This window comes from Notamacropus eugenii, chromosome 5 (genome assembly GCF_028372415.1).
Source record: "Notamacropus eugenii isolate mMacEug1 chromosome 5, mMacEug1.pri_v2, whole genome shotgun sequence".
Classification (NCBI taxonomy): Eukaryota; Metazoa; Chordata; class Mammalia; order Diprotodontia; family Macropodidae; genus Notamacropus; species Notamacropus eugenii.
Window position 1 is genome coordinate 34,655,897 of NC_092876.1, and position 12,259 is coordinate 34,668,155.

Genomic DNA, 12,259 nt, shown 5'->3' on the forward strand with positions numbered 1-12,259 from the left:
GAGGAGGGCCTGGAAGGAGATGCCAAATCCTCCTCCTCCTGGCTCAGCGTGTCAGGGCTATAAGGGAAAGAACAGCCAGCACTGAAAGGCTGTCTTCTGGACAGCCAGGGTCCGGGGCATAAAAAGAGAGAAAGAGCGAAAAAATAAATAAAACAAGGAGGGGATATTTGTCGATGATGGAGCAGGAATTCCAAAGCATACAATGGAAAGAAAAGTCAGACGATAAAAGAGACTGGGAAGGGCTAGGATTTAGGTGAATAAGGATGATGATACAGGGACAGGTAGCAAGGGAAAGGTGCTTTAACCCCCAGGGGATGTCAGCTCTGAATCACTGGGACTAGGAGGGCAGGAAGATCGAAAATCATCCAGCCAAGCAGAGGGTTAAGTAACCTGTACAACCGCACATGTGAGCAAGTGCTCACATGGTGATCACAAAAAGCCATACAAGGACACTCTCAAGGTCTCTCTGAAGAACTCTGGAATTGATTGTGTGACATGGGAGACACTGGCACAGGACTCCTCAGCACGGGCATGCCCACACCAGAGAAGGCGCCGTGCTCTAGGAGCAAAGCAAAATTGCACTAGCTCAAAAGAAATGTAAGGTGCACAGATTTGGAGAGTCTATCCCAAATGTTCACAGGGACTATTTGTGTGTGACCTGTGATAGAATATTCTGAGTTCATATTGGTCTGATCAGCCACAATCAGACTTATTGTAACTTGACTCTAGAATAGTGATGTCATTTTGGTTCTCTTTGACAATGAAGGACAATTACCAATCCCAGGTCATATGTCATAAAAGGGAGAATTTGGTCCAGGGAAATTTCATGGGAAGAGTCCAAGGACATTGTCAACTTAGAGTTTAGGTTATCTATGGGGAGAGATGGTTGTGACCTGAAGCCCAGAGGAGAGCTGGAGCTCAGAGAGAAGAGGACCCTTGCTTCTCCTAGGGTCAAGGAAGTTGGGACAAAGAGCCTGCCTGCCAGGTGGCAGAAGGGAGGCAACGAGGATGGACACTCAGAAAAGTGGCAAAGATGATCAATTCCAGAAATACCCAGTGTTGGAGGGACTGGGAGAAGACAGGAACACTGAACCATTCTGGAAAGGCATTAGGAATGAAGCACAAAAAGTCACTAAGTAGTCCATGACCTTTGACTAAGAGATTCTATACATATGCACAAGGTCAGTGACAGAAATAAAGACTCCATATAGACTAAAATATTCACAGCAGCCCTTCTTGTGGTAGCAAAAACTGGGAAACAAAATGGGTGCCCGTGAATTGGGCAATGACTGAACATATGAAAGAAAAAGAGTTATCGTGCCAAAAGAAACAATGAAGAACCTCGAGAAGCACAGGAAGACTTCTATGAACTGATGCAAAATGAAAAAAGTAGAACCTGGAGAATGATATAAGCAAGACCACAAGAATGCTTACATTAAAAATAATGTTCAAAGGCAGCTCAACTTTGATGCTCTGCAATGGTCCATCTGGACCCTGCAGGATATAGCACAGAACCCACCTGCCTTCTTCTAGTGGGGGACTACCAGAGAAGAATGTGCTCTACGTTGTCAGAAGTGGTGGGTCACGCCACAGGAACCACCACCCAAATACAGCCTTCTTACCACTGTACCACATCTCCCTCCCTATGAGTTCATTGGTTTTATTTAACTTTTTGTTGTTGATATTATCGTTACAAAGGAGATTTCAACTGGTTGGCAAGGAGTGAGCTATATCAACAAATTACTTCGGGGTAAAAATAAATGGTATCTATAAAGTTTTTAGAAAAATAAAAGACTGTGTTAAAGGACTGACCTATAAGGCCTTGCACCCTGAGGGTGAAAGGGAAAGGGCCCCTCAGACAGACTAGGAAGCTGGCATTCCCTCAGTCATTATAAAGAGGGACCAAAATGTCTGCCCTGCCTACTCTAACAAGATTGCTGTCATTGTCCAATGAGATAATGCATGGGACAGGAGAGTAGAGATGTCTGGGGCACCTGGCTGTCCTGGTCCTGCCCTCCCCAGTGCCTGGTATATAATATACACTGTGGAATGCCCCTTTTCCCTCCCTTACTCTCTGCTGGATCAGGGCATGCTTCCTCTCCATCTCCCGTTTCTCTACTGCAGAGTCAATCACCAACTGGTCCAGCTATTGAGGCACAGAGAAGAAAGTTCTGTTACATCAAGGGGTGTCTTAAAAGTTTGCATTCATTCATTCACTTACCAAAGTTCTGATAAAGTATCTACTCCAAGCCTGGCCACAAAGCCAGAGTCCCAGGGAGATAGACAGGGAGGGAGCTCCAGCCATGTATACACCAACTCCCAGTCTCTCCTCCCTATGTCTGGCTGGACCCCAGCCCCAGGCTCACCTCTGCAGCCAGCTTCTTCATGTAGGGGTCCAGTTGGTGTAAGAGGCTGTAACCCTGCTGGAAGAAGGCATACTGCGCATGCATGAAGGACAGCATCTGTAGGATGAATGGTGGGGATGCTCAGCCCACACCCAGGGCATACACCTGAGTCTGGCGGCACCTCCTGGCCCTCCCCACACTGGGGTCAGTGGGAACACCAGCTTTCATAGGCCCTCATGTCTATGTGCCTCAATTCAGAGAGGTCCAACCTAGCACACAGGGCCAGGACCAAGGGTCTCCATGTGCCTAAGCACATGTGGGAGCATAGATATGTCCTGGCACGCATGTACCCAAGCATGGTGGACAGAGATCCAAACTGGTACACATCTTACATACCTCCCCCCAACATACACATACACATGCACAGAATATGGTATTTTGAGAAGGGAGTAGGAGGGGGCAGGAGGAGGAAAGATGAGCTCTCACCGCATCTAAGATCTCAAACTTCTTCTTAGCTTGAAGGACGTTGATCTGTAAAGGCAGAGACAGAAGAAAGAAGATAATATGTCAGAATGGAGGTAGGCTCCAGGGTTAAGGAGGCTGGGGAGGCTGCAGGGAGGAAGGCACTGAGGCAGGCTGGCTCTCAGCCCAAACACTGCTCACTCTTCATTGTCCCCCAAGGCAGCTGGCACTGCCCACCTTCATCAAGCTCCAACCCAGCCTGATAGAACGGGCTCTCCATGACCTCCAGAATCCTCTTCAGACTTCCCCCTTAGCCTTCCATTCCTGACCCTTCCTGTGCCACTCCCCACCTACTGCCCTTGCCCCTGCCCATCCAGCCTCCTCCTTTCCAAGGATGCTTCCTCTTTGTTATTCATTGAGGTATACCCAACTCTTCATGACCCCATGGATTGTCCATGAGGTTTCCTGGGCAAAGATACTGGAATGGTTTGCTATTTCTTTCTCCAGTGGATTAAGGCAAACAGAGGTTGTGACTTGCCCAGAGTTACACAGCTAGTAAATGTTTGAGGCCAAATCTGAACTCATTTCTTCCTGATTCCAAGCTCAGTGCTCTATCCATTGAGTCACCTAGCTGCCTCCACACTCCACTCTAACGAGATAATAATAATAACAGTTATACGGTACCTACTATGTACCAGGCACTTTGCAAATATTAGAACATTTGATCCTCACAATAATGCTATTATTACCCCCATTTTATAGATAATGAAACTGAGGCAGAGGCTAAATTACTTGCCCAGGATCATACAGCTGGTAAATGTCTGAGGCTGGATTTGAACTCGGATCTTTCTAACTTCAGGTCCAGTGTTAGCTGTCACATACCTGACTTCTGGGTCTTTGCTTATATCTCATTCTATTTTAAAAGAATTTGTGCTTTTATATCACCTTATTTCTAAATACATATCTCCTCTCCTCCCTTACCCTCCCCAGAGAGACCTCCCTTGTACCAAAAACTAAAAAAAAAAAACCAAAAACCAAAAAAACACGGAGAGAGGAAAAAAACCCAATTCAGGAAAACTGCCTGATAGATCAGTACATGTCTGGTTCCATAGCCACAGTTCTCTAGAGACCTATTCCAAAAGCGGAAGGAGATCTTGGCTGTGTCCTCTTTTTCATTCTCACTGGGACCTTCATCCCTTTTGTCTCTCAGTCTTTCCCCAGGTCCTCATTTCCACTTTGCCTCCCTTTCCTCCCTCGCCAGTTCTGACCCAGCACTTGGCCAGTTCCCTGGTTCTCTCCTGAAATCCATCTTGTCCTCACCCACTACTGCCCTCTCGTCTCCCTCATGAGACTGGGAGCAATTCGAAGGGTTCTTTGCATCTCTAATGCTTAACATAGTGCCTGGCACACAGTAGGTGCTTAATAAATGTTCATTGATTGTCTAAATCTGCATTAAAAGGGAAAGCTCTTCCACAGGAGCTCTCTAGCCTAATGAAATCAAAGGTGTGGTCAGAAAACAAATCAATTCTCTACCCCCACTGCCATATTGACTGTTCTGAATCTCTTCTTGTCTCCATCTCCTTTTCACCGATCACACCTCCATCACCCTAGCTCAAGTCCTCATCACCTTTCTACTGAATCCTCTACAATAACCTCCCTTCCTAAATGTCTCCCCTCTCCAAACCATCATCACACAGACAACAAAGCAATATTCCTAAAGGACAGATATGACCATGTCACTCTTCTAATCAATAACCTCCAGTTGCTTCCTGTTACCTCCGGTCAAATACAACAACACGCCTGTCTGGTACTCAAAGCCAGTCATAACCTGGCTCTAATCTACCTGTCTCGTTTTATATGTCAATATGCTTCATGTACTCTACTGTCCAGCTAAACTGGCCATCTTTTCATTCCTCACATACAACAGTCCATCTCCCATCTCGATGCTTCTGTATGTAGGCTTCCCCAACCACCCACCCCCATCCTTGGAACGTGCTCCCCCTCCTCACTTCTGCCTCTTAGAATTCTTTCAAAACTCCAAAAAATCCTGTGAATATATGGTACCCTCCACCTAAAAGAGCTTTCTTTCCTTCCTTCCTTTCTCTCCTTCTCCAAATATTCCTTGTCAACAAATTCCACATGCTCCAAGAACTCTTCTGAGATCAACCCAGACCCCAAGGATCTCTCCCAGCTCTGAGCTCCCCCAGCACTGACTGACACAACTCTCTTTTGACCCTGATCACTCAGGGATTTCTGCCAGCTCTCATCTCATCTCATCTCCCTGCCTTAACTTTTTGGGTGAATCATCCATAAAGTGAGGGGGCTGGACTTAACTTCTCAGGGCCCTTTCAGATCTGATATTCTAGGATTCTCCCCCTCCCTCCTCCAGCACAGTTGCTCCAAAAATACTGTGAATCCTGGACCATCAGAGCTTGAAGGAGCCCCTACCTAGAGGGAAAAGAAAGTCCAGGGAGAAAGACTGAGAGTTACCAAGCAGCAGAGGCTGGATGAGTAGCCAGGTCTTCTGCCTGCCTCCCACTTCAGAGTCCCTTCCCCTAACTCCACTAGCTCCTTTGCTCTAAGCTAGCATTGTGCCCTTTCAGGGCTGGCCCCAACCTGCAGGAAGCTGAATGGTGCCTCCCTTCCATGCCAGGGACCCCTCACCAACCTGGAGCACATAATCCAGAGCCAAGTGGCGGAAGCATTTGCGGGTGAGGGTCAGTGCTCCCGTGGCCTCCTCAACCTCATGTGGCCGGTGCCTGGGGGCCTGGGCATTCTTCACCAGAGACATCTCCATGTCCTCTCGGACCTTGTCAAATTGTTTCTTTGTTTCTTTGAATTTCCTGACGTCACTGTGGAGAGCCAGGAGGATAGGTCAGCAGGTGAGGGAGGAGGAGTCAAGGTAGAGGATAAAGTCTCAGACACCTAGGATCCACTGTGTGGGCTCCTGACAGTTGTCAACCTTGGGGGCCTCTGTTTATCTCATTCAGAGAATGAGCAGCACTCCCTCTCCTCATTGGGAAGGGGATGTGTCCCGGCCATCCTGACTCTGGGGGGGGGGGGGGGGGAGGTGATCTCAAGCTGGAAACCCACATGAGCGAAGGGCTATTAGCTGAAATGTGCTTGCTTTCTGCCAGGATGGAGCAAGTGTGGAAGGGGGCAAACCAATAACATGGAAATATGTTTTGCATGACTTCACATATATGAACAATATCATATTACTTTCCTCAATGGGTGGGGGAAGGGTGGGAGGGAAGACAAGAATGTGGAATTCAAAATTTTCAAAAAGGAATGTCATCATTTTTGCATGTATAACTGGGAAATATTTCACAAAATAAAAATATAGGAAGGAAGGGGGGGAGAGAGGAAGGAAGGAAGGAAGGAAGGAAGGAAGGAAGGAAGGAAGGAAGGAAGGAAGGAAGGAAGGAAGGAAGGAAGGAGGGAGGGAGGGAGGGAGGGTGGGTGTAAAGAAGCTGAGAATTGAGGCTAGATGGACAAGGTGGGTCTACATCATAGGAAGCTTTGAATGGCAGGTTATTCTATTTCTGTGGCATCTTTACAAAATGCTGTTCTCACAATAACCCTGTGAAGAAGGGTATGTTAGCCTGATTAGACCCATTTTAAAGATAGGGAAACTGAGGCACATAAGCACTGCATTCAAAGGATCAGTGATTTAGACCTGGAAAACACTGTATAGGTCATCTAGTCTAGGTTCATTCATTTTAAAGAAATTGAGGGTCAAAGAGGTTAATTATCTTGCCTAAGAACACACAGTTAGCAAGTACCTGCTACAGGATTCTCATCCTAGTTCAGAATTCTCTCCATTACCTTACATGCCCCAAAGTAAGACTACAAACTCTTAGAGTAGAGATACTTCTCTTGTGTCTGTGTCCCCAGAGTCCAGCATGTAAGTAGCATTAAATAAATACTTGCTGAATTAAAGGCAATGTAGTGTGGTGGAGGAAAAAAGAAATGGATGTGAAGTCTGGAGTTGGATTTGAATACTAACTTGGTCATCATTCATTGATTCATATGTGTGTGCATTCATCCTTCGTTGCCGAAGAAGACCATGCCATCAGAGAAATAATGACATGACTTGCACTTGACTTTGTTTTGAGTGAGGGAGGGCTGTGCAGGTCACCAGCCTCACTTCCCCTCCAGAGCCGTCTGAATCCAGTGACCAGATATTTATCAGGATGACTGGAGATGACCCAGGATGAGGCAGTTGGGGTTAAGTGACTTGCCCAAGGTCACACAGCTAGTGAGTGACAAGTGTCTGAGGTGAGATTTGAACTCAGGTCCTCCTGACTCCTGCACTGGTGCTCCATCTACTGTACCACCTAGCTAACTGATTCATAAAGCACTTACTGGGCCCCTACATATGTCTGCCCTCAGAAAGCTTAAATTCCCACAAGGGGAACAAGAGATACAGAGAAAACTCAATATAAAATACCCCCTAACTTCCCTTAAGCAACTGGGGATGGAGGGCTCAGGAAATCACATGGAAGGAAGCATTTGAGACCATCTTGGAAGAAAGCTAGGGATTCTGAGGCGGAGTTGAGGAAGGAGCGCATTCCAGGGCCCACGGGGTAGCCTGGAGGCCAGGTTAGTGGGAATAGATAGTGGGGATTCCAAGGGTCAAACAAGAGATATATAGAGATAGATACATACATACACGATAGTATATACATATACTCATACATGCACATACAGTATACATGTCTACAAACATACATACACATATGCACACACATGTACACAGTAAACACACGAACTTACATACACACATGCATGCACACAGTATATTCATATTGCAAACACAAACGCACAGGTAAATACATAAATATACACGAACATACATACATATATACATGCTAGAAGATTTTAATTATTTTATGCGTGAGTTAAGATAGGTCTTTCTCTATGTGTGTATATATGTATATATGCATGTATTATGTTTTTATATGTTCTCTGACTTTGAAAGTCCTTCATAACCTGATTTCAAGCCTCCCTTTCTAGGTTTATCTAAGACAGATCTTCTACTATATATGTGAATGTATATATATAAGTGTGCTCAGTCATTTTCAGTCATGTCCAACTCCCTGTGACCCCATTTGGGGGTTTCTTGACAAAGATACTGGAGTGGTTTGCCATTTCCTTCTTTAGTTCATTTTTACTGGGGATAATAGGGAGCCTCTAAGGATTCTTGAGCAGGAGACTAGCATGGTCAGCCCTGTGCTTACAGAATGCTAACTTGCCATCTATGGGGAAGATGAATGGGTGAAGAAAGAGCCTAGAAGCGGGTGTGTGTGTGTGTGTGTGTGTGTGTGTGTGTGTGAATGAAGAGGCTCTGGCAACAGTCCAAGAAGAAGTGATGAGTGCCTAACCTAGGGCAGGCTCCCTGTGTAAGTGGAGACATCTGGCCACTCACTGGACCCAAGGGACAAGGGAGAAGAAAAGTCAAGAATGACTCCAAGTTTGCCAACTTGGAAGACTGGGAGAGCCATGGATGGCCAACTTCCAAAGAGGGGAGGGTTTGAGGAGAAGCTAAGCAATCCAGTGTATGAGAAAGGAGCCCTGGGGACATGTCATGGGCAATGTCTAGTGAAGAGTGAGTGAGAATGGAAGGGAGCTTAGGAAAAGACCAGGGTTGGTTACAGAGATCCCAGAGGCATTAGCACAGTGGTGATCACTGGACCTGTGAGGACAAGATCGCCAAGAGCCATAGATAGAATGGAAGGGAGAGAGAAGAGAGCCCAAGAGAGGAGAGAGCCTGAAGGATGATCTGCCTGACCTGAAGCAAAACATTTCACATCTCACTTTCGCCATCTGTAAAATGAGGATGTTGGATGACGCAACCACTAAGGTCCCTTCTAGCTCCGATCTGACAATCCCATAAATAGAAAGGGACCTGTTCAAGGTCACCTGGCCAGGCAGCGTCTAAGCCAACCAAGAGATATATGATGCATCTCTCCAGTTCACCCCTTTCACTCAGAATAAAGGCATCTGGGTCTTCCTTACGTATGTTTGGGTGGGGGGAGGGTGGGATGAGGTAAGAGGGAGCACCTCTGGGTAAAGGGAGGGCAGAATGGGAGGATCCAGGAAGGGGAGAGGGGGAACCTCTGGGGGAAGGTTGTGTCATACTCACTCTTTGACAAAATTGTGGAGTTGTTGTCGCACTGACCGCTGAGCCTGGTCAAACAGGATCTAGAAACATCCAACAGGGAGGGAATTGGGCAAGACCTGGACAGAGGAGCCTTTACCTCCTGCTCCTGAAACACCTGGGGGGACAGGGGGAGATTTCTCCCCAAATCTAGGTTCTCACTCCTGAGGTCACTGTCTCCTGCCCTTCCTTCCTCCCCCTCCCTCACTAGCTTAGGAGCTGAGCTTAGGGTCCAGCGCTCAAGCCAGGACTACTCTTTTCTCTAGGGAAGAATCCCTGAGGTAGAGTCTTCCTTCCCCAGACAAAGAACCTCCCCCATTTGGCCAAGGTCTGAAGCCTGATTGCCTCCCCCTTCTCCACACAAAGGCTTCCCCGCACAGCCGGCAGATGGCACTGCTGCTCAGGGCTGCCCAGATGTTGTGCAACTTTGGGGTGAGGGAATCTGTTTTTTCTTTCAAATCAGGAGTATCAAGGACTTCCTGGGTAACTCATCAATCCCACTAAACCTCTGTTCTTGAGAACTCCTAAATGAACCCATATGGGGGAAATAAGGGGGACTTAGTGTTCCCCAATGGATATGAGCAACTGTCTCTGCATACACACACCCCCGCCCACCAGTCAAGGCTCACAGCCCACAGGTGTCCACAGCTGCCTCCGTCTAGTTCCCTCCTGGCTGTACACAAATAGCCACATACTCCACCCTCATCCTCAGGACCCCCAACAACAATGCAGGACAAAGTGCTGCCATTAGAGGCAAGGGATTGTGGGATTCTAGAAATAGGACTGGGATAGACCCTAGAGACCATCTGGTCTAACCCCATCATTTTACAGATGAGGAGACTGAGACCCAGAGAGGTTAGGGAACCTACCCACAATCATACAGCTAGGAAAGAACAGGGTGAGGAATTAGAACTCGAGCACTAGGACCCCAAGTTCATCGTTCTTTCCCCCGGTATCAGGCTGCCTCCTGGGGAAGCTGATAAAATACTGCTCTCTCCCATTAGAAGAGCATGGAATCAGGAGTGGGGGGGAGACCTAGCCCCTGGCAAAGGGGCAGGTGCTGGGAAGGGACAGGGACAGGAGGGGACCTCTGCTCCATGCTGAATATGGGGACAGCCCCATCACTGTCTTGTAGCTCCGGGAGTGTTTATTTCTGAACTTCCTCTGCTGGGTGGATGGGGAAAAGAGAGGGGGGGTTGTTTAGTCTGGGTTCTGGCTCCCAGGCCATGGCTTGACCACCCAGGGTGTGGGACCTTTGTGCACCACTGTGGCCGCGAGGTTCTTGGGAGTCCAAGCTGGTGCATGTCAGTATGTGAATGCAGGGAACAGGGCAGAAGAGAACCCATCTATCCCCAAACCCTGAAGAGGCCAGGGGACCTGCAGCCAGTCAGTCTACTGGCCAACAATTACTTACTACATGCCAAGCACTGAGCTAAGGTCTTGGGATACCAAGAAAGCTGAGAGTCCAGCCTTCCTGCCCCCCACCCCTCTTCCTAAAGGAGTCCAGGTCAGAAGTTCAGCCTTGACCCTTTCTCTTCTGTCTGGACAGATGTTTGGCAACATCTGGCAGGAGAAAGCTTTAAGAAGACACTTCCCTCTATCCCCAGGAGAGCAATTTTGCCAGACTGGGGGTACAGAGTGGAAGAGGGGGCCACATTCTGGGCTCTAAGTCTCAACAGTAGCCCTTAGGGTCAAAGTTCATTGTGTCCATCTCCCTGCCCCAGCCCACCCCTGCCTGAGAGATCTCACCCCAAACACCCCAAACAACAAGGAAAATGCTTTGTGATCTAACTTAAACTCATGGGCTACCCCAAATATGAAGGGCTGAGGTCCCCGACTTCCCTTCCTCAGACACCTCCCCAGCCTCTTGTCTTTTTCAGAGCCTATCTGGCTATTTCTGGGGCTCCTCCTCCCCTCCCACACCCACAGCTCTGATTATATCCTCTCCTCTACCCACTCCCGTTCACACTGGACCTCAGCCCAGCCAGACTCTTGGCTCCTAAGCCAGACATCCTCAAACCAGTGTCCTGGAGCTCAAGCCAGAGTCCCTCCTGCCCCAAGGGACAGATCCACAGTGTCATACCCCCTCCATTCTGGGCTTCCCCAACACATAGCCTATGTCCCTAAGGGATTATTGGGGTGGGAAGATGTCTCCAGCTTCCTCCCAATGACTCAAAGACAGGCCTGAACCATCCATAGGACCCATGGTCACAAGGTCCAAATTCCCTGTCCCTCCTCATACAAGAACTATCCCAGGCACAGCCCAGCCAAACCCTTCTCCCCAAATATTCCAAGTCCAGTGAGTCTCAGATTGGGGGAGGAGTCTATGCAGACTTAGCCTGATATGCAAATGAAGTGCTAATGAAGCCATAAAACCAAGAGTTGAGACTATCTAACAAGCTCTGAGCCCCCTGTCCCAACACTGGGGATGGGAGTGGGAGGGGGGAGCTGTTCTTACCATGTGGTAGTTGATCATTTCCTGAAGACTGTCTCCAAACTTCTGCAGACATTCCTAGGGGGAAGGGAGGAAGGAAATAGGATGAGGTGGGGGCAATGGCTAGAGGACCCCTGATTCCCTTGCCATCCCCACTACCTACTCCCAGCACTTGGCTCTGGTCTCATGCCTTGGCTGGTCCACACTCCTATCCCAGGCGCAAAAGGAACCTTCCCAGAAACCCCACAGACACAGTGAACCATGGCAACCCCCAGACACTCCCTCTTTGCATCCCTGCTAATAAGACTCTGGGATCCAGGAGTAGATGGCTTCACAGTCACTGTCCACCCAGTCCCCTATAACACCAAACCTATTTCTATCTCCTCCTAATTTGACTGGGACTCTCACTGAAGCACTGGATCAAGTCTAGCTACGTAGAGACCCCACCCACCCACCTACCCACAGCCATAGCCACACCACCCATACCCTTGGTAGAGTCCCCTTGACCCCATTGCTTGATCAACATGGCCCCCAAATCTACTGGACTCTGATCCCAGCCCTGAGTCCCCAAAACCAACCAGACTAAGGCCAACAGTGGGCTGGGGACTGGGGAGGCCATTGTTACGAGAGCCACAGGGCCAATCTTGGAATCAAGCCTGGGTCTAAGTCATATGTACATACTGGCTGTGGGACCCTAAGCAGCTTACTTATCCTTTCCAGAATTGTCATTTTTATTATATTGGCTTGGCCTATCCATGAGCAATTGATATCCTTCCAGTTTTTCAGATCTGATTTTATTTGGATGAAAAGTGTTTTGTAATTATGTTGATATAGTTCCCAGGTTGTCTTGGGGTA

General features: G+C 48.1%; 1 protein-coding gene across 1 annotated transcript in view; it reads right to left on the reverse strand.

Moving 5' to 3' along the window:
• The window catches only part of ACAP3 (ArfGAP with coiled-coil, ankyrin repeat and PH domains 3), a 63,206-nt gene that overhangs the window by 29,027 nt on the left and 21,920 nt on the right, over positions 1-12,259 (reverse strand). Inside the window, exons 4-9 of the mRNA XM_072608482.1 lie at positions 11,429-11,482; positions 8,956-9,014; positions 5,476-5,659; positions 2,832-2,876; positions 2,367-2,462; positions 2,072-2,146 (exon numbers count right to left, since the gene is read on the reverse strand). Coding sequence (XP_072464583.1) covers positions 2,072-2,146; positions 2,367-2,462; positions 2,832-2,876; positions 5,476-5,659; positions 8,956-9,014; positions 11,429-11,482 — 513 coding nt within the window. The remainder of the gene's footprint in view (positions 1-2,071; positions 2,147-2,366; positions 2,463-2,831; positions 2,877-5,475; positions 5,660-8,955; positions 9,015-11,428; positions 11,483-12,259) is intronic.